Source organism: Mustela lutreola, chromosome 13 (assembly GCF_030435805.1).
Source record: "Mustela lutreola isolate mMusLut2 chromosome 13, mMusLut2.pri, whole genome shotgun sequence".
Classification (NCBI taxonomy): domain Eukaryota; kingdom Metazoa; phylum Chordata; class Mammalia; order Carnivora; family Mustelidae; genus Mustela; species Mustela lutreola.
In genome coordinates, this window is record NC_081302.1 from 66,858,922 (window position 1) to 66,882,771 (window position 23,850).

At 36.3% G+C, this 23,850-nt stretch overlaps 1 protein-coding gene across 1 annotated transcript; it reads right to left on the reverse strand.

Annotated features, from left to right (window-relative positions):
- Window positions 1-11,877: 11,877 nt before the first annotated feature.
- Window positions 11,878-21,947, reverse strand: UFM1 (ubiquitin fold modifier 1). Its single transcript, XM_059144242.1, has 6 exons — window positions 21,825-21,947; window positions 21,692-21,748; window positions 18,369-18,426; window positions 14,818-14,857; window positions 13,777-13,809; window positions 11,878-12,603 (listed from the first exon to the last, which is right to left on the reverse strand). Coding segments are annotated over exons 1-6 (258 nt in total). The 5' UTR covers window positions 21,827-21,947; the 3' UTR covers window positions 11,878-12,535.
- Window positions 21,948-23,850: the final 1,903 nt, after the last annotated feature.

Consider the following 23,850-nt stretch of genomic DNA (forward strand, 5'->3'; position numbering starts at 1 on the left):
GCATTGCATAGTTGATAACAGTAACTTTTAAAAACTCAAGTTAAACACACACACACAAAGGGAGCATATGTTCTTTACAGAAAATTTAGGTGACATATAAATTTTAAAAAGTTTGTTTTAAATCACCTAACCACTGCTAAAATTTGAACAGGTGTGCAATATTTAGTATATTATATATACAGTCTTGTACTCTATTTTTATTTAACTTAATATTTTATTGTAAATATTTTCCAATGGCATTACTATAGTTTGTGCATAATATACTTTTATACCTGAATCTCTACTGTTTAACATTGAAGATGTTTCCTTTTTGTTTTCTGTTGTTTTAGTGTGGAATGCTTCAGTGAATATCCTTGTACAGAAACCTTGCTTTGCATCACCGATGCAATAAATTCCTGGAAGTGAAAATATGGGGTAAAAGGAGATATTTAAGAATTTTGAGGATGTTTACCAGTGGCCCTCCAGAAAGACTGAATCACTTCCCATTTACACCAGCCCTGTGTAAGTGTGTTTATTTTTTTACATCTTTATCAACTCTGAGTATCACTTTTGAATTTTAATCTTTGACACTTTGATGGACGAGATAGCCTCTTGCTGTATTATTTTGCGTCACTGATTTCTAGTGAGTTTGAAAATGCTTAAATATACTTAAAACTCATTTGACTTCTTTTCTTAATGAATTTTTATTTATCAGTGAGTGCTCTTTTCTTTATTGAATTGCAAAGACCCTTAAATATTAGGATTAAACACTGTTTCACCATATATACCAAAAACAATTTGTTTTCCTTGCTTGAGAGAAATTCCTGGAGCAGCATACAAAAACAAGAAAAAGCAATTGCTCCATATTAATTACCAACGTGGTTGATTTGATCACAAGCCACTCAATAGATTTTGATCTCTTTCTGTGTGCCAGGGACCATGCTGGGTACAGAGTGAGAACACACAGAGGTTGGGCTGCAGTCACATGCAACGTGCATGGGGACGCAGGTGCATAAACCGCTAACTATGAAAAACGTGTTAAGGCTTAAGACATAAACCTGCTGTGTGATTTCTCTGGGGATGTGAGGCCAGCTTGTGTTATCAGTGAATTCCCTTCCAATCTTCATTTTGCCCTGAACATAGACATATATACACGCTACACAGACATCACAGACACAGCAAACACACAGAACACACCCACCCACACCCTCCCTTCATGTACATATATGTGTGTGTGTACATACATACTTTTTTTTTTCTACAGATATCTTTCTCTGTACTGTTAACAGAGAAGAATAGTTGGTAGGCTGAGGTGAAGGTCTAATAGAACCATTATTTTCCCCACGCTTCCCCTTTAAAATTTGTTCCAGTGTCACTGTTCATGCAAATGTAGCCCCTTGCTTTCCAAGTTCCCTCTGGCCCCCTGCCATGCTAATCACACAGAAACACAGGCCAGGCTTGGGCCATCAGCTAATCAATCCACATTCCACTGACTTCCGAGGAATTTCCAAAGATGTGAACCAAGGGCATAGCTTGGCTAGTTTGCAGATTAAAAGGTAATCATAATGAATTTTGTTTTAGGCAACATGATAAAATGGAAGTGTCTCTTCCAAAATAAGAAAAAGACATTTGGACACATTCTAGGATTAAAATAAAATAACCTTTAGTGTTCAGGAGATAAGCAACATTTATCCCTGAAAAAGCTATGGACACCTTCCTCTCTGACATTCTGTGGCCTTTCACAGCTACCCCCATTCACAGAGATAATGAAATACATTCATAGAGGTCAAGAGACACAAATAATCCAGACACCAGGATCCCTGGTTTAGTGTTAATCTCAGCACATGATGCTGCCTCTCTGTTTGAGTTTGAGGAATACAGTCTTGATCTACAATCCACTTACCCAGGCAGAGGTGTGTGGGTTGTATAGGTGTATGAGTTGTACTAGATGGATGCTGAAAGAAGGTGAGCGAAAAGTGTGGAGAGGACATCACATCAGGCCATGGCAGAGAGAGTTCAGGCAGTTCTGTGTCCTTAATGGATGCCTACCATCGTCCTCAACCACCTTTATTCCTCTGCACTACCTCAGGACCCTGACAGCCCTCACTATTGCTAATCTTACTCTCCTCAAATCATCTTCACACAGATGCTAAGGGAATATTGGCCAAACTCTTACTTGACTAGGTAACCACTTCCTTAAAACCTCCTATCTGCAAGACTAGGTTTAAGCTAATTGATAGGGTTCCTCTGCAATCTGTCTCTGCCTGCTGTTTAGCCTCATTTTCCATTGCTCCTTACCTTGAACTTGACGCTCCAGATGTGTGTAGTTCATCCTTTTGGGAGGCCTTCCCTAGCCCCTGAGCTGGGTTAAGTTCCCCTCTTTGGATCTTTTGTATGTTATTCCAGAATTCTATCAATATTTTCTAAAGACCAAAGTTTTTGTATTTGAGCTATACCAGGTGCTCAGGACAAGGTTTTGTTTATTTGCTTGTTTGTTTGTTTGTTTGTTTTTAGAAAAGGCCATCAAATTTGGTGGTTAAGAGAATAAGACTCTAGAGGCCACATCTCTGGATTTGAATCGGAAGCCCCAACACTAGTTAACTGAGTGACTGGTGCAGGTTACTCAATCTCTCTGTTCCTGTTTTTCTATCTATAGAATGAAGAAAAAAAATTACATTCTGTAGTGCTCTCAGGAGGGTGCATAGAACACTTAAAACAGTTAAAACAGTGGCTGGCAAATAACATGCTGTGTAGGCTATGTAAATATATGCTATTGTGATTGTGATGAAAGAAACATATAACACATGCCTTCCCTCAAGCAGCATAGAGAATAAATGTAATATGAAAAGATAAATAATAATTACATTCAAACTGCTTAGCACTAAACACAAAGGCTAATACCGAGGAAGTCCTCCTGAATTCCCAAGGATGTCCAAGCATGTGGGACATCCTACATGGCATGCGGTCAGTGGTGCTGTTAGAATGTGCCAGGTTCAGGGTCAGTGCTCTCAGTGGGGCTCTAGGGATGTTGTCCGGAGCAGGTGTGTGCTGTGTGGAGCTATCTATACAGCATGGCTCCGCAGACTGCTCAGTGGCTCAAGCTTTGGGGAGCTTGCTTCCTGTAGTGCTCCCATCGGGAAAGAGCCCTCAATGCTGTACACGCTTCCGCACATCTCCGAGGTGTGGCATTGCACCTAGTTAAGAACCCTGCAGATAGAGAAGAACAGATAGGGACATTGCAGGCAAGAGAAGCAGGACTGAAAGAATGGATATAAGAATGCGCATTAAGGATTTATGGATCAGGCTGTAGGGTGAGATGTAGCAGAGATAGAATTCTGATAAAGACACCAGGGACCAAAAGGTGAGGGACCTTGATGATGGGTTAAGAAGTTAAATTGGCATGCTCTGCACATTCTCTTCCTGTGCCTTAGTTGCTGGAAGTGAGTGGAAGGAGTGTACGTTTTGGAGTCAAAGGAGCATGTTTGGTTCCCACTTCTACCATTTATTTGGCTTAGAAGCCATTCCATTCCTCTCAGCATCCATAAAATAAATACATGAGTGGATCGTCATGAAGAAGAAAGAGGTCCAGTGTCAGGAACCTGTGATGTGCACCAAAAGTGTGTTTGCTTTCTGAAGCCTCCCCACCCCCCCACCCCGTTCTGCCATCACTTCAGGTGAATAACTTGCACCTGGGTAAATTTCCACTTCATTTTATTTTTCACTGTAACACCTAATTATCAAGTTTAGAGATCAGGAAAGATTGTATTTTGCTCCAAGTATCTGAAATTATTATAGTCTCGAGGTTCAATGGCGGCTTCCTAGGGGGAGCTGCTCTGAAGAAAGCTGCCGAGAGTGGTTTATTTAGAACGCCTCCAACAAAGAACCTCGGAGAGGCAATTAGTCCGCGCCTGGAATTTGGTAAGAGGAAGAAAATGATTACTTTGGCAGGCAGGATGGAAGTTCTTTTTCATACATGGCCTATCATATATATATATTTTCAATTTTACTGAAAAGAAAGTCTTTAGTGGCAGATTTTTTTTTCTTTAAAGAACCTTCTGTTTTGAAGTCTCTTCAAGGAGCGGAAATGTACCTATAATTGGCTCTGCCGCTTCCATTTCCCATTTAATATGAAGTGTCCTGGTTAAAAGCTTCTCCCTGCTTACACTTTTTTATAGGGGATACTTTGGATACCCACACTTTTTTTGGGTACCAAATGGGTAGCTGAATGATGGATACAGTTTGTTGCATCATGAAAAGTAGTCTGACTACCGAAAAGAAAAACTTTTCATTTGTTTGAATGGTACGGTTGTATTCAGTTAAATATCCAAGCTAAAAGATCTTACAGATACAAACTCTCAGCCATTGTCAAAAACTCAAGCTGATGACTACTGGGGAAATAATCATGAAGGTGTCTGAATTATGGGCCAGGACTTCTGTTCCTTCAACTGTGGGTGGGCCTTTAGAGCATTGCTGTGCCTCTGTGTATCTAGCCGAGGGCCTAAAGAAAAGAGAAACTCAGTATCACTGGCTGCGGTAGTCCTGTATTAGCATAGGAAGTGGATTGTTGGAAGAGACTAAGGTGAAATTTGGGGATAACAATGCATTTCACTTTCCCTTCCACTTATTCCAAAGGATTCAATTGACTTTTTAAATTATGGAGCTTTGGGGCGCCTGGGTGGCTCAGTCGGTTGGGCATCTGCCTTCGGCTCAGGTCATGATCCCATGATCCCCGATTCCGCTCAGGAGCTGAGATCAAACCCTTGTCAGGCTTCGTGCTCAGTGGGAAGCCTACTTCTCCCTCTCCCACTCCCTCTGCTTGTATTCCGTCTCTCTCTGTCAAACAAGTAAATCCAATCTGTAAAAACATTTAAATTATGGAGCTTTATTCATAAATTTCTGATTGCATCTGTGAATTGTATTCACTCATGCAAGGATTGCTTGGGGGCCAGGGCACATTTTGTAATTCATGAATTTCACGTATAGGCTTATCTGGGAAGCATTTCCAGTAGCATGAGGTGGGCTATCATAGGCTGAATTGTGTCCTTTTTCAACTACCTGCAAACAAACAAAACAAAATAAAAAGATCTGTTGGAATCCTAACCTCTAGTACCCTAGAAGGGGATTTTGTTTGGAAATTGGGTCATTGAAGATATAATTAGTTAAGATGAGGTCATTTGTGTTAGTCCTAATTCAGTATGCTGGTACCCTTAAAAAAGCAAAAATTAGAACAAAGAGACAGATAAAGACAGAGAGAAGAGGATGCAAAGAGACATGGAGCAGAGTGCCATTAGGCCTGGAATGGATCTATCCTTCAGAGCCATCAGAACCCTGCAAACACCTTGATTTCAGAGTTCGAGGCTCTAGAATTGTTTGTGAAATAGTGAATTTCTATTGTATAAGCCACTCAGTTTCTAGTATTTTTTTAATGGCAAACTAATATATAGGCTTACACTTTAAAAATTGGTATTTCTTACTTTAGACATCATATCGTTTTACTGATACTAATTTGGTTGCTCTAGATATTAAAGAACAATTTCAGTTGAAACTACTAATTTGAGGATATCATTATTCTTACAGCTTACTTTCAGTGAAGTTTCTAAAAAGCCTAATTATGTACATCGTCTGTATCTATCCTACACTATATTATAGTAACTTATTTAAGCATCTGCCCAGCATGGTTCTTTGCTTATCACCAGCAGGGACCAAACAGATCAGGTTCTTGACTTCAGATTTCCTCCTGCTTCTTGGCTGGAACAGCAGTTGTGTCGAATTCAATTTCGAATTTCAAAACACCCTTGAGACACACCTACATGAATTTACCCACTGCTCTTGTCACTTCACACCCCAAAATACCTACCATGCCTTGACCTTTCTATTACCCATGAGATTTCTGATAGTGGACGAGTCTTCCAGTTTAGAATTTCTAATTCCATCTTCATTCCTGAATTCTACATTTTGCCTATGTTTGTCCTTCTCTGGTTACTACTTTGCTTCCTAGCCTTACCTTTTTTTTTTACTTCACATAGTTTCTTACCTATCCTCAAGTCTATTGATCTTGGCCTCAGGGATCCTCTACTCTTTACTAAAAGCCATTTAAATAATCTGGTGGAGGCTAAAGTTTTTAGTCCAAAGCTGTAATGGGGGTTTGTTAGGCTTTACACAATGGATGAAAACATCCAATGAGACCTACAAAAGACGGCTAAAGTTCTAGAAACTGCTGCCCACACAGCCTGCTCTCCAAGCCTCAGGAGGATGGATTTTAATTCCAAAGGGGAGTGAGCTGGTCTAATTCATGTTCTCATCCTCGGTAAATGAATGACTGAAAAAAGAGATGAAAAATTTTCAAGTAGATAGCTATGAAGCAACATGAAGAAATATAGAGGCAACTATATTCATGTCACCCTCCTTTCTCACAGACTTCAAGGTACATTGCAGGGGGTTGGGTTGGAGAGGACAGGAGAATGAGGAAGAAGCTGGAAAGAGAGGCAGAAAGGGGACAGAGGGAGGCACCAGCTTTCCAGGGTTTGAACTAGGCTAAGGCCCCAGCACCTCCTCCCCCCAAGAAGCTGTGCAGTGCGGTGGCTAGGAGTGTATGTCTTGAGCCTGCACACGTGAGGCTTGACACCTTATTGGTTAGTAGTTGTAGAACCTTGGGGAAAGTACCAAATCTTGTTGAAAGATCCAGCTTCTTAGTAATCCAAAGTATGGTGAAAAGATATTATTGACCTCATAGACTACAAAAAGGATTAAATAAGAATGTAAAACATAAAACCTAGTGCCTAATACATATTAGAAACTCAAGAAATATTATTAGTTGTCCGTATGTACTTTTTAAAAGGAAGAATAGTAATTTTTTCTTTATAATTTAGGTTTTAGGCTCAAAGTGCCATGTATACTTCTCTCACATACCAAGAAAATAAGTAAAGAAAAAATGATTTACTAATTCAACAATTTTTTTAAGGCATTTTCTAACTCTATGCTTAAACCGAGAATGCTGAGTAAAACAGTCTAGCAGATAATAATGGATCTATGTCAGAGGTCACAAAGGATTAAGACCTCTGTGACTCACTCATTTACTTATTAATTCCTGCGTAATTTGCACTCTGAAGGCTAATTCAGCAAGTCGTAATCCACCCATACATTTATCTAGAAAATCAGAGTCAAGTCCTTGAGACATCAAAATGTTTGTGGCACTGACAACACATACCACATACAGTTTATTTCTAAAACAGCTCATCAGTTGTAAATTGTACATTTAAGAATTTATTAAATCCACAGTGTTACACAGCCAAACAAATATTGACATGATGTATCATCACAATATGCTCTCAATAACAGTTTTTACATTGCTAACGAGTTTTGCCAGAAAATCAGAGATTTATGCCAAAAACTGGCTCTCTGAATTTGTCTGCCAACCTTGGCCGCTGTTCTGCATCCAAAGACAAAATTACCACAACACCCTCTGTATAGCAAAGCAGATTATAGAGCCACAAACCTACTTCTCGAATGTTCAAAATTCTTTGTTGTGTGTGTGTATCTATATATACATATATACATATACACTGAAAAAGAGTCTGTGTCCATACAGATTATTGAATGCTAAATTTTTCAAGCCACGTGAGATCAAAGGAATGTCCAAAAGCAACCCATGAAGTATCCTTTTTCTTTTTGGAAAAAATATTCCAATATAATTCTAGGAAAATGATAGCAAACATGTAATAATTTGCAGGGTGGACTATAACAATGCAGCCCTAGGAGCCGATCTCATTCTAACTTTGGACACAATAGCATAAATCTTGGCTTTCTTAACAGTAAAGAAAAAAAGAATAACACCAGTATTTGGTACAGAGATTAAGGATTAGATGAGATCCTGCTAGTGAAATGCCTAGCACTGTGCCCAGCACACTAAAAAAGGCCTTGATAAACATCTTCATTTCCACACAATTATATCTTTAATAGATTTTGCTGCTTCTGAAATGTTTGGGAACCAAAGATAAGGAAGTCTTGATTATATTTCATCTCCAGCATTTACCAATTCCCATGATACAGTTAATAATTAATATATATTTGTTAAAAAATGGGAGAATCCTTTTCACTTTTAAAGGAGGTATTAATTCATTTCTGAGTCAAGAGTAAATTCTCTGCTACAAGAAATGGTGAGGAATATATTCATTAACCAAATATTTTAGCAAAATAAGTTATAAGGCATGAATCACAAATTGTTGCAATTTTCAAAGTTTTTATCATTTATGTAGTCTTTTGATCATAAAGTACTTATTATCTATTACAGGCAAGGTAATCTGGAGATCCTGTTTCAGTCACAATCTTGTACTTTTATAAAATTTATACTTTAAATCAGAGACAAATTTGGTAACTCTGTATTTAACAATTGCTACAATGAGGGAACATCCGAAATACAATGGTTGCTTGGAGAGTTAAACACCTAGCTCTGCTTGGGAGGAGTGAGGAAAGGCTCCATACCTTTTAAACTTGAAAAATCAGTCCTAGGTTTTTCAGGAAGACCTCTGGAGAAAAGGAGCATGGAGGTGTGAGAACACAGTACAATGGAGATACTAAATATTTGTAGTTCAGTGTAGCTGCAGTGCAAATCAGTCATGGTAACAGAGGACTCTGAACATAGAGCAGTCCATGCAGACATCATATGGAGATTGGAGATTCAGTAGGATTTGGACTAGTGGAACTACACGATCGTATTTCCATGTCAAAACCCGCATTACAGCAAGTGTGAAGAAGGGTACAGAGCGATTAGAAGCTTTTCTAATAGCATTTAGGAGAGGATGAGGGCTTTAACTATAGTAATCTTGAGATAGATTTTGTAAATGGAATCAATAAAATCTTGTGATGGGTTTGCTAGGGCGAAAGAAAGGAAAAAAATTCTAATGAGTTCCAAATACCTGGTGTAGGCGATTTGGAGGTTGTAGCTAATATATTAGTTAGGCTAAACCTTTTGAGAATGTTTATTTCCAATGATGGTTTAATTATATAGCCTGATTAAAATAATTATTTATCTATCTCTAGTATTGTTAGAGAGTAGTTACAAAACTTCTGTATTGGGGGGGCTTATGGGCAACAGTCTTGTTGGAAGAGCAGGTTACCAATCTTGTAGCTGCCTCTGCATGATACATAAAATTATAGGTGATGGCGCCACAGTCCTGTTCCCACTGTGCCAACCTAGTAGCACCAGAATCCTAATGATCTTCGACTGACTTTTAATGACTTTACTTACTTAAATTTTAACATATTTACACCATCAAATTTATACCATGTATTGAAAAGTAATGCCATTCATGATTATTACACACATATTAGGTCCTCTGATATAAGAATTGAAGTCCTAGACATTTTCTTTTATATTTTTAATTTTATAATTCAATACAGATACAGATATGGTATACTGTGGAGGAAAAAAAAAAAGATACTAAAAAAATTCTCCTTGTCTGATGGAAAGAGTTCCAAAGTCACAAAAGGGATCAAATTCAAATCTCAACCTACTTAAACCTTTCTTCTTCTGTAAAATGGGGTTAATAATTTGGAATTGTTGGGAAGAATGAGGGAGCATATCTAAGTATTTGACACATAGTAGATGAGTTCAATACATTTGGGTAAATTACATATGTAAAACACATACATGTGTACATACATATGTAACCACAAACTGTATAGTATGTAAATATACATATGTATATAGACACACACACACATGCACACATTTACCTGTGTAAAAAATCTACCACTTTGTAAAGGGCCTTGGGAACACTTAACAATCAATTTAGAATTGCTCCATTAAAGTTATTTTAATACTTCCAGGTTCAAAAATATTTCAATGCCTTGGGTAAAAGACAGTAGATATTTTTAATATCTTAATGTGGGGAAAAGGGTCCTTAAAGGGGGACTGAATTTTCTTGCCATTAACTTTTCTTTCAAATAACTAGTTTTAAGAAATAAAATATCCACGAAAACGACTGTACTTGCAACACTTTAAAATGAGGTTTTACTACCAGTGAGAGAGACTGTTAGCTAGTACCTCTGCACTTAGTCAGCTACTAGAGAACCAAGAAGTGGGATGTACACTTCCAAGGTTCTAGAACATATCATAGTCAGTTTGACACCTGACACCTTGGACTTATTTTTGTTCATCTACAAAGTGAAAAGGTTGGCCTTATCATTTTCAAACAGAGCTGCACAAGAGGAATCACCAGGAATGCTTTTTATAAACAGAGATTGTTCTGTGACATACCAGATTTAAGGATTCAAAACTTTATGGGTGGTTTCTAGAGATCCTTATTTTTAAGGATCTCTAGAAGGTTTGGAACCTACTGGCCTACCCAATTACTATGATCTCTCTTTTTTATTCCTGAAGGACTGGCATTTGGAAGTATATATTCATTTCTATGACCTATGGGATTCATCATCTTTGCACCCCCCCCACCTTTTTTGGCAACATTTGTGATACACCAGCTCAAAAGGTATGCTGATCAGATTTAATAATGAAATAAGAGTAGACAATACAGTTTACAGTATGACAAATGTATTTTCATATGATATTATGTACCAATAATGTATTTAAACAAAATATGATTACTTCAAAATATTCTGCACAAAGAACTTACAGATCACATTTATTTAATAACAAAATGTCCAGTTCTTTAGGAAAATGCGTTTAATTTAAATGTGTTTAATTTACTACAACAAAACTTTCAAAACCAAAGAAGAAAAATATTAAACAAATCACTTTATGGCACAGGACACCAAATTTACATAACACAGCAGGCAGATTTCGTTGTGGAAATAGGATGAAGGAAGTCTAAATTTAAAAATTAACAGAATGGGTATTCATAAATTTCTGGTTAACTGAGGCTTAATGATGTAAAAAACCTGGGGTCTTTGAGCATCAGTTTTGTTTAGAAAAATAAAAACTTCCCCAAATTTTAGAAGCATACTTTTCTACCTTCATGATTTAGAATCTTATGTTCACTTGTCAAATATATATGACAACAACTGGTTGATTTCCTAAACTTAACTACCAATGTCACCCTTGAGATGCTGACCCGGTTACATCTCCTTACACATTTTTTTTCCCAATGAACCTAGTAGGGCCTATGACAGGGAATATAATTGAAACACACTTAGATAAAAATTGGTCTTAAGAGATACTTTATTCATGAATAAGTCAGCATGTACTTATTGAAAGCCCATTACACTTCCAGGTCTAGAAAGAGCACGACAGACACAAAGCCTGCCTCCAGGGAGCTCACCATCCAGGATACAGCAGGCCAACCACTGGATCTGAATCACTATGAGCCTTCCTTTCATCTTTTCAAGATCTGCATAGATATTGATTTCCTCTGTAAGGGTAAATAAACTCTTCCCTTATGCATATCATTCTTTAGATTATCATAAGGGGAATTCTGAAGTCTGTGTGTTGACAAAGCCTACACTTTGCTTTCTCTAATTGCCTTCTGCTCCTTCTGAAATGTCATATATTTTCTTTTCCCCTTCAGTTCTCCACAACACACACTGCACTTCTGCCGATCCAGTTGGCTTGTTCTGTGATGCTCTCCTACAGCTTTCTGTTCCCCTTCATTGTGTCTTCTGTTTCTTTCCTCCTTACCAGAAAACTGGTCATTGGGGTTTCCCTACTTCCTCACTTCTTAATCACTTCAGTGGCTAAACTTAACACCTCCTTAAATGCTGGGTCTTTAATCAGTATAATAATCAGCACTTTCAATCAGCATTTCCTAGAGCTCTGTTATGAATTCCAGATCTTTCCAATACCCTTTTCCTGAATGTTATTTAGAAATACTAGCCTCAATAACACAAGGGTTTCTTGAGGTTGTTTTAAAGGTTGTATTCAGAGACTGATAAAGAATACACAACTCAGCAAAGAACGGTTCTACTTTATTCTGAATTCTTACCAAGTACTGGATTCTGCAAGATCATAGTTAAAACTCTTTGGTGTGGGACATCAATTTTACACATAAGGGCTAGATCAAAAAATTCAATTTTGGGGTCTCTGATATAGTTTGAAACTTAAAAAAACCTAAATGACAAAAAGATAGTTACGTATTGTTATGTCTATATCCTTTATCATGAACATACAATTAAGAATCAACTATTTTTAAGTGCACAAGTCAGACGCCATCAAGCAAACTGCCATGTATGACCCGCAGTCCATTTAAATTTTTAACGCAAATAGGAAGATTCAGTAAACTTTAATTTTCCAAATGTTCTCAGAAAGAGTTATCAGAAGTATCCACCACTTACAAAACACAGCTGGATAATCCACTTAGCCCGAATTAACTATCTGTATGTGTGGTGAGGTAGCGATGACAGACTATGGTCTTCTGTGGAGATGGTACCCTCTACACATAGCAGTCCCTCTTCACAGGACGCGTGTGAATAACAAGAAGGGACAGAGTCACCCTTATTTCATCAGCTACTGGTGTTTTCATCATGTTTTAAATGCCTGACTTCAGTTTTACAACAATACCAATATTTATTTGGAAAGGTCATCCTATGTTCCAAGTAGCAGATATTAACAACTTCCAACACGATCTCTAGGAATAATCCGCAGTTCTGAACCATGCTTTAGGAAAACATTTCCTACACAAACAAACAAAATACAAAGTTATATATTTAAAAAATGACAAGTTATATTAACATTCCAACAATAATCATAATATATACAAAAAAGTATAAACTAAATAGGTACAGAAGCTCAAATAGCTTCAGACTAACTCCATGCTTTTAGGCTTGTTCCCATTCCTCTCACATCTTCATAACCCAACCAAATTTCTGAAAATGTTAAATATCACTAGCCACAAAAATGCTAACACATACACTCAGCAAACAGCAATGTAATTTAATCATCAATACTTGCTAATTCAATATACAATAAAATATCTAAGGACAGAAAGAATAGTAAATCTAAATTACCACAAATGACAAAGTTTAGCAACCTGATCTGAACTCTCTTTGCTCAATTGCTTGCTGAGATTTTCTTCATGGCCCATGATATGCACAATTCAACTTTTAAGGGTAATACAACAGGCAGCATGTTACAATAAGCAGTAACTCGAATTAATATAAACTACTGAACATTTCTACAGTAAGAAGAAATAAAACCTTTAAACCCAATTTTAAAGATATCTCTACAATAAAATGCTTCATGATTTTCAATAATCTTTTTAATAAAAAGGATTATATACTTAAAACTACTGATTTAAGTAAAAAAAAAAAACTACAATTTTAAATCACTCTTTATTTTCTAGATGGCTAAATTTCAATTCCAAGGCCTTATGAGGACAATATAATTTTGTTATAATATGGAAGTACTTTAGAATGATTTAAACGTAACTACTGCTCAAATTGAGATCACATTAAAGTATGCTTAATTATAAAAACACTGTAATTAGATTATAAGCCAAAAAAAGGTGCATCTAAAAAATACAAAATTACCTATCAAGAAGTTTAAGATTACTTTTATTTTGCCTGCTTATCAGAACATCAACATACAGCAAGCACTGTGTAATACTAAGTTTGAAGCTCTGAAAGCTCTCAGGGCTAAGCCTCCTGAAATATTAACTGACTGTACTTTTTAAAAAGAACGGTTAACAGCTAGCACATACTGAATGCATACTATGGACAATAATGCAAACTTTTAAGCACTTCTCATGTAAAAATCCCATCTAGTTGAATCAGAATGATCCACATGTTCAGTATCAAATGACATGCACAGTCCCACCCACACCTTCTGAGTTTCAGACAAATACTCACCAGCAGTCTGGGCAGGATTTATTCCTATTCCATCTAGAAATTAAGTCATAAAATTATCTAAGTTGTTTATTTCTAAAGCTAAAATGGTTTAACAGTAATAAGAGATTTGCTGCTAGGGGATATATAGGCACAAGCCAAACAATTTAAATCTAAAAACAGGAATGACAAATCTTTCAGCTAAGTTACCTATTGAAATCCATTACTATTACCCACTTACACACACTGCTAGATTGGACAAGAACAGCTGTCGATGCCATGATCCTGATAAATTCCACAGAAGACAGTATATTCTATCACACAACATCCAGTGAAAAATACAGTCAAAAGTACCTCAGGTATGTCCTTAATCATTTACATATTGCTCCCGAGGCATAAAATCTTAAGGCCAGGAGAGCCCACAAAGTCATTTAATTCAAGTTGCAGTGACATCTGATGAAAGTTTACAAAGCATTTTCTTAACAGCTCATTTGTAAACCTAAAACTTTCCAGAAAGTAGACTGGCTTTCTTTTCAGGTATAGAAACACCTCAATTTGACAGCATACAGAATGTTTCAGAATGAGAAATTCTGTCATATATAAACCATCACAATTATTACTTGTATTCTAAGATATTCAGAATTTAAACTGTAGATCTAATTGAATAAAATCCTCATTATTTCAAGCTTATAAGAAATAGTTTACTGCAGAAAAGCAATAAAATGCTATAGCAAAGGTACTCTGCCATTTAACTTCCTATATTCAAAAAGTACCTACAACTTATTAAAAAACAATGCACCTTGTTAAATAAAGGGAAAGGTAATTTTTACTAATAATTTGGCATGAATTGGTAAGGACACAGATACTGTGAAGTGCTATACTATACCAGAAGCATAAAGAATTGAAGAGAGCTCATTATGGACAATAACCTTGACTTAGTGTTTACAAAAAGGCCAAAGTGTTGATATAAATTTTGGCGTTTTTGTATTTAAGTCAATTTTAATTAATTTGCTTTTTAAATAATTTCTCTAGCTCTGAAGTAATAGTTTTAAAATGAATTCTTACCATTGGTAATAATTGCACTTGTTGCTGCAGGAACTTTAAACTAAAAAGAAGAAAAAGGAAAAAAATTATTTTTTATCTTTATAAACATTTATGTAAAAATATATATTTATATACATAAACTATAAAAGATGGTTAGCAAGGATGGGATACATAAAATCAACTCTATAATCCTAAATGTGAGTTATCTTTTAGGACAATGTCAACAAAGAAAATACCACAACTGGCTTATACTTAACGAACAGTATCTTTTTCTAAATACTGCATTTCCCTGCATCTAGGACATAAAACATTACAAAAAAGTTAAAACACTATCAATAAATATATTCTTTCAGACTTGGGCATGTTAGTTTTATCATATATAACTCTCTTATGTAACTGAAAATAAAACAATGGCTTAGAACATTCCTAAAATTTCTCTATAGAAACACTAAGGTCAAACAAATGCTCTCTTGTGTTTAATGGAAGATGAACCAAAGCTCACATTCCTTCCTCAAATTCTCCTATGAATGTATTGCTGACTTAGATTTCACAGGATTGCAATAGTCTAATTGTGCCACCAGGAAATAACAACTAAGGTCAAGTAGGTGCAGATGATGTCCACTAGACAATTATGTGACTGCTAAATGGCTAATAGTGAGAGTAAGACTTCATTAATCTACTTCCAGAGGTGAAAAAAGATGCGTTTTCTGAATCAATAAAATGTGGTACAGAACTTATTGGTAGCTAAAGGGAGAAGTCTCTTAATTCCTTAGAGACCAGCAGTTGTCAAAATGTGTTCATGTACTCATAAGTTCATTCATTCTTCTAACTCGTAAGTTCATTCATTTACCTAACAAATCTTTATTAAGTACTTCTACACTAGAGACTAGTTTTATAGATACTACAGTTGAGTTTTATGATCAAATAAATTTGTTGCAGCTAATACAGTTTATTTAATGTCAAGAAGGATTTGGTGAATGAAGTATTTCCCATACTCTTTCGGCCACAGATTCTAGTTTTTCATGGTTTTTGTTGTTTCAGTGGTTCCAGTGGTCTTGGAAAAGTACTCAGGGAAATGCTGCTCCAGGTATTTATAATGGTCACATATACATAGTTAGGAAAAACAACTGAAGTTTATTTTAATAAACTTTAAACTTTTTTAAAAAGTTTATTTTAATTTATAAATTAAAAAATTAGGTTTTAAAATAAAAATTTATGCACAAGAACATAACATGTTACTGGATTATGTACCTAATAAACACATAATTTTACTGTCCAGATGGTACATTTTTATTTGTAAATGTCCTTTTAAGGAATTAAAAAAACGTAAATAAACCTAACCTAAAGTAACTTCAAAATATGCTTTAACATTAAAATACTTCAAGAATTATTTATAGAGATTGTAATACTTAATAAAACTTCGAACAAATACCCAAATTAATTATAGGACACCTCAGATTTCTAAAACTTGAGCATTACAAAGTTTCTAGGTACCCTACTGGGTATCTTATTTTTTGATTATGTCCATTTTAGGATAAGCTATGCATTTGTAGTCACAGCCATACATAGTGGCAGCGTATGTATAAACATTAAAAATAAGCAACTGCTGACATAATTTTTCCCTTTTCCAGAATGTAGAAGCAACAGTTAAGGAGACATCTGGGGAAGCATCACTAGTGATGTAAAATTCAGCAACTATTATGTTCATGCTACACTACCGACAAGTTTTCTTCTGGATGCAAAGTATTTCATGCTCCTAAATGTTCATTTCTTTCCTTTCTCAGACCCCCCTAATCTTTTAATTTAGAATGTTAAAAGGCTATTCTCGGGTTTTTGACAACTCACTACTTACACTTACTTAAACTAATTCTTAGTCCTATTGGGGAATTTTCTTACTTTTTAAAAAATATTTTATTAGGAATTTAAATCCACAGGTTCAGTTTGTCAACACTTGTCTTCACTGTAAGAGCCTATGTCTCATCTTATGAAAGGCCCTCTCATTGCTGCCTCAAAGTCATAACCTTTCTAAATGTATAGTACCCACAAATTGTAAGTTATAAGCTATACTAAAACCTCAATAAATATACACAGTAATGTGAAATTTGTAAATTTATTTTCTATTGCAGGTCTGTTATTTTTTATACTTTTACTAGAAGACCAAGATCACAATGCCTTTGCCTTACAAAAAACATATATAACTACAAAATATAATAATAAAAAATTAATGATAACTCAAATTGACCTACTTTTTAAATTGTAATTTGTGGGATCTCTCCTATTCCCCAGGGCCAGGAAAGTTTCCTACAGGTGATCTGTGCAGCAGAAAGTAATGCTAATGCTGTTTCCTAGCTCTTTTTAGTTATTCTTTTTTTTTCTTTTTAGTTATTCTACATGGGTGAAAAAGATAAACACTGACTATAAAACAAGTACTACTACTTTTCAGTTTAATTCTGAAGGAATGATAAATGATGTTAGTGGTCCTGGACAATATCTCTCTGTAAATACTGATGGGTTGACTGATTTTCCATTAATAGCTTAAATTCAGGATAGGATTATGGATTAAGCTAGTTTATTTAGGTACTAAAATTATTATACTGTGACTATAAACTTTTTTGAAGATTCTGAATCAAAACATTTGGCATTTGGATTTGAGTTACTCTAGATTTGTACAGCACTTTCAACTTCACAAAATACCATAAAGGCAATTATATTTTTCCTCAAAATCATTTAATCAGACAGGAAAGATGGATATTAATTACTCCAATTTTACAGGATATGAAATTTGAAGAAAAGAGAAATTAAGAGGCTTGTCCATGTCATACAGATAATTAATGACGCAGTTAAGTCTCTCAAATCACATTTTTGTGCTATTTCCACCAGACCAAGCTACTCTTGTAGTGTTATGCCCAAAGAGTTGTTTTATGGATGCATCTGGTAACTCTGGATGAAAAAAAAAAAAAAAATCTTTTTTTTAGAACCAAAAACCTAAGAATGTTTTAAAAGACTATGCAGTTGACAGGCTCAAACAGAAAACTTGAAAAATATGATAAAGACATTAAAAAATTTCTAATTCTTTAATCAAAATGAGTAAAAACAGGTTTAGATTACACTGTAAAATGATGTTGCTGGTTAAAAAAATTCCCATATCCTCAAACCTTCCCATGTAACTTTTCCTTATAATTTTTAATTGTTGCATTAAATAGAGATTTGTTTAACTCATTCATCCTACTTCTATAAATCTTAACTTTTACTTACGTTGGTAAGTAGGGCTTAACTCTTTGATAGCATGAACCTAGTAATGAATTCACATGGATGTGGTGGGTCAAAGTACATGCAAAATTTAGACCTTTTTTTTTTTTCTTTTTTAAAGATGTATTTGAGAGAAAGAGCAGGTGGGAGAAGAAAAGAGAAACTCAAGCATACCGGGGGCACAATCACAAGACCCTAAGACCAAACTGAGCTGAAACTGAGTCAGACACTTAACCGATTATGCCATCCAGGTGCCCCCAGACTTTTGAATAAGATACTGCTAAACTACATTCCACACAGGTTGTTCTAATTTCTATACTTACTTCTTCTGCTGCAAACTTTAAGACTGCTGTGAAAGGTGTACTTTCAGGAACACTAAGTCTGCAAGAAGAATGAGAAAGAATTTTTAAAAAAACTGATTATTCTTAAAGCCCCTCGTTCCTTATTTTGGCTAATGTAGTAGAGCTGGCTATTTGAGGCTGAAGATTGTCTACTTTGACTGCACACTCTGTTCATTAACTTTAAAATGACAAAAAAAAAAAAAAGAGCAATTAATTTCATAATTGAGATGATGTCTACAGTTCCACCTAAAAATTAAACTATATAGGTGAGACTTAATATATTTTGATACAGAGAGGTCTAGTATATAGGCTGCTGCTTGTTTCCAGAAATGGATTTCAAAAAGTCAAATCTCTCCTTAGCTGTCAGTCCACTTTACCATCTCCAGTCCAAATACCTCTTCACCTGATGCATCAAAGTCACCATTTTCATTGTAGAGTCTAGCTTAACCTCTTCAGGAACCTTCTAGTGTTTCTAGATTTTAATAATCAAGTCTGAAATAGTAGATTAAATTATGAAAATGAGTATGTTTACTATGATAAAATGTGAAGTGACTTTCTACCTTTATATCATCATTAGAAAAAAGGGCTTAAAACAATCTGAAATAACATTTTGGAGATGTAATGTGTGATTTTGTTATTAACTTGTACAGTGTCAAGTATACGAAAGATTACTGATAAAAGGTCAATCTGTATGAATTTTCCAATTTAAAAACTGAAAACAGAATTGACATTATACCCCAAGATAACACTTAAAAACACATAAAGAGGTTAAAAAAATATAAAAAAAAAATTCCTAATGTGAAATAAATAAAAATGATTCAAGACTGTAAAACAGATTATCTTTAAAGCAGAGAAATGACTGGTAATCTAACATTTCTCTTTGAATGCTTGTCACCACCGTATTGTGCTTTAACATTTTAATAAATTATCCTGTAATACCTTAGGGATGTGTCCCATTTCTTCCATTAGTTATAGATTACTGAATATAAAAATCACTAGCTACCACAACACATTATAATGACTTCCAGTAGAAGAAGCGTGAGTCAAAGGTATATTTAATTCATCCCATATATTCATTTGATTTAACATTTCTATAACCTAATGGTACTACCAAGAGTGAATTTATCAAAAAACAAAAGACAAAACAAACAATAAAAACTCTGACATCCCCCAGAATAAATCTGGAACTGTTAACATCTTTTTTAGAATTCAACTATTAGTAATGTTAGAAACTCAAGGGACTTTTTTTTTTTTTTAAATCAAAGCACACATTCACTGGCTTGGCAAGTGAAAAGTGATACTAAAAAGTCAAAGTGTATTCTCCCACAATTTTTAAAAAATTGCATTTAACAGTACTCAAGTACTAGTTACCAATTACTGTGAATAGGATACACAGCATATTAATCTTACATACATGCACACATTACACCTATTTTATATACACACAAACCCATACACAGATTATACATACACACATACTACATAAACAACAAACAGTAGGTGCCTATCATATTTATTCAGTCACCAATATTAACTGAACTGGTACAAGGTTCCAGGCACTCTTACAGATACTACTGCTGCCCTGCTCTGTCCTTTCTCCCTCCATCTTACTTTTTTCTTAGATATTTATATGGTGATGAGAATAACCCAGTATAAAGGGAGAAATCAAAGATGATGAGGAGACAGGGATCTCTGGACTCCATCTACTTTAATCTTGAGAAGACTAAAATAGACGATACTTAGAGCCCAAGTGGTACAACTGGCTTTTCATAGGAATAAAGTCAGGTTATCCTTTCTAACGGGATGGTGGACAGAAATTATAGGTTTATAGACATAGCAGTAGCTTCACATATGTGACGATGGAAAGACAAATTTTCCTCTCATAGTTTCAGAGAAAGGGAAAAGTAGGAAGTATGAAGACTTTTTTTTTTTTTAATCCTCTTAGAGAATGAAAAGAAAAATAAGCAAACTTGGGAACTATAGCAGAGCGTTAGGTACTACTGAGCATAGTTATGAATTTTACACAAAATCCATCAGCCTAACTGTGTAATTTTCTCTAAAGACATTCAGCTATGTACAGAGATCACAGCAGCTGCGTGTTCAGAGTTGGTGTTTCACCAAGCAAAACACACTGAGGAGAGGAGGACACCAGAGATGAGGTCAGTGGACCACTAGACAGAGTGGACCATGGACTCTGTGAGAGTTAGAAAAAGAATTGGGTAAAGCGGGGGAAGAGGGTAGTGGCAGATGTAAAAAGCAGTCTGATCAATGAATTAAAAGAAACATTTTTTTACGGAAGAAATATTAGAGCACATTAGATACAAGAAGACAATGTAGTCATTCACAAGAGCCTACTTAAAAATGACACCTTAGCTGGAGCAGTTACTGAAGAAGACCTTAAGGTTTTAGCCTGTAACTGTGAATATGTGAGATAAGGTGAAAAATATTCATGTGGGGGGAAAAAAAAAAGCTTCAGGGTAGGCGTTGCAGGGGTCACAGAGTTAAGTCACTGAGGCCGATGACAACTGTTAACAGTATGGTTAAGGAGGTCTCAGTATTAGTTGTATTAATTATGCCTAAAATCCTACTCACGTCTTGTCTTTTGCTGCATTTTATGCGACTTCCAGATGCAATAACCTCAATCATGTTTATCTAAGAAAATTCCGGATGACTACGTAGTTAAGCCTGTGCTAAACCATCATTCAACTGCTAAAGGAGAAAAAAGGGGCTCCCGTGGAGTAACTGGCCTATGTCTGCATTTCCCGTATCTGCTAATCACACTTTATTAAATCCCAACATACGAAGTGTATGATTTGAGGCTCATTACTTTGTGACGCCCGACTGTTGAGTCCCCCACACAGGGATCAGAAGCCGGACAGTGATAAACGTTCAAGTAACTATTAGACTCTCAACTGGGTTGTCTTCCCTACTTCCTGTAACAGCTGGTCAAAGCGGCAAAAGGCCTTTGCAATCAGGACTCCTTTAAGGAACACAGCAATTCATCAGAGCCGTCTACACGTCCTCCAGCTCCAAAACCCACCCATGGAGTCCCGAGGACGGGTCACCTATCAGCAGCAACGTTCCGGTCACACGCCCCTGCTCCTTTGCACCGACGGAAGTGGACACTCAGCGGGGCAGGCGCTGGATGTCTCCTTTCAGGCTCGGGCGGGATGGGGGAGGTTTCAGGAAGAGCGAAGGAGGGACGAAAGGGACGGGATACAGCCTGCTTGGGCGTAAGAGGATCTGAAGGCCAGCCTGGCCCCCACCCCCCGCCCCCAGTCCGCCAAGGCCGCCAGGCTACTCACACTTTGTAAGGCAGCCGCGGGTCCGACGTCAGCGTGATCTTAAAAGAAACCTTCGACCTGAGGAGGAGAGCGGGAGAGAGTTAAAGTCGTGCAGCGGGACCAGGGTTTGGGATCAGGGTCAGCAAACACTTACATGGTGAGGCCGCTCCGGGAGGAGACCCCAACCAATTCCGCGTGGACTCCCACTTCCTCTGCTCTGCCCGGGAACGTACCGCCCCGCTCAGGTCCACGTCTCCCTCAGCAATCTGGGGGCCTCCAAAGTTGCTGTCGTCTAAGGCAGTGCCTGAAAATAGGTTCCTCTCGTTCGTGCCAATAGGCGCCTCCAACCCACAAAGAGCAACTGATTTTACATTTTAAGCCCTGAGACTAAAGCATGGATAGGATGAAAGAAAGTATTTCTAACTGCGGTTATATTCTGTCGTATTTTCAGTCAGGCAATATAAATGTGGGTAGAAACGGCAGGACTCTAGGTCCCAGCTGGCAGGTTGGGGCGGAAGTAAGAGCACAGAGTAGGCGTGGCGAGGGGCGGGAGATAGACGGGGCTAGAGCAGCGTTCCACGATGTTGCTAAGGCAACCTGTTCTTGGAAAAAACTGGACTGTTGAGATCAAGAAACTGGAATCTTCACCCCGCTTTAGTGTTCGTATTCTTCTGTCTTCCCAGCAGTGCAACACTCTTAAATCTTGTATTTCCAGTTTTCCCCTTTAAAACTTTACAATACCGACGTCTGACTAATTTCAACAGACACCGGAGTTATCAAGTTGGTGAGAAAGGCAAGATCTCTGTGTTAGAGGAATTTGGACTGTATATAGATGGAAAGAACAATTCATGAGCAGGATTCCAATAGTTTGTTATGTAGTCTGATCAGAAGTAGGTGCCGATCATCAGCACATTTATTCAATTAGTAACAAACTTTGAATTATTTCTATGTGACAGGCAGTAAAGCTACATACTGGGGATGCTGAAATGGGAAGATAGGCAGGTGCCAACCCTCTACTATCTAACATAAATTCTTGTATGTGAAGACAGACTGAATGCCCTCCAAATCTAAGCATCTGTGTTTGCAAAATAAAGATCCCTCTCACAATGTCTGTAATGCCCTTTCTGAGAAATAGTGCAATGAATGACAAAATAGGAAACAGGTGAGTACAAAAATAACGAGGAGAGCTAGTTAATTTTTAAGATATTGTGTTAGATTTTTAAGGAGAGATATCTAAGAGGAATAGGGAAGCAACTGCAGGAGGAATCTTAAAGACCCAATTTCTGTAATTCTGTATCTGTATCTGTCACCCTGGGTGACAGCTCCCCAGGGCGAGAGTGCTGACTCTGATTTAGGAAAGAAAGGCTTTGATGTTCTCGTGACACTCACTGTGTTCTTCACTTATAAAAATTCAGGTCTTGCCATAGACAGCTGGAGGCAAATGTTGATGGATAGATTTGGGGATTGAAGGTATAGCATTAGTAGCTGAAACTACGGGATTAGTTGGTATGACTGAGATTTTTGAGGATAGCCATAAGAAGAAAACTACTGATTGTGTCTGCCTGGTGTCAGATAGCCAAACAATGAAGAGATTAAAGTATATACTTTACAGTCTTTATTTCTAAAAATACATGTATATATTTAAACAGTATTTGCATCTTGTTATTTATAGTTTTATTTCTGCTCATATATAAAGACAGGTCATAAAATCCTGAAGAGAAAAAATATTTTGTTTAGTTTTTATAGTATTTACAAAAAGTAGTGAAGACAAGATTTAATTCAAGGCAGTATGACTTTAGTACTCACATTTCATTGTCTCTTTAGAAAACATATTAATATAATATATTATATCAAAAGGACAAAGGGAAAACATTGTGTTCAAAAGATATTGAAAAGTACTTATTCTTAAATGTTTAGAATTCCTACCCACCTCAATAGCTTAAACCTCCTTCCCATATATTTGTATCCTCAGAGTCACAGCATAATTTCTGGAGCCTTCTGTGTTTTATTCTCTTGATACAAGAAAAGAATTGATAAGTAAATTATTTATACTTAATATTTTTTGTTCTTTTTAACTTTGCTAGGATATCTAGCAAAATCTGGCAAATATATCAGAAAAAGAACCTTATTTACTGAAACACTGAAGTGCTGAAGTACATTTAATGACCATAAACAAAAGC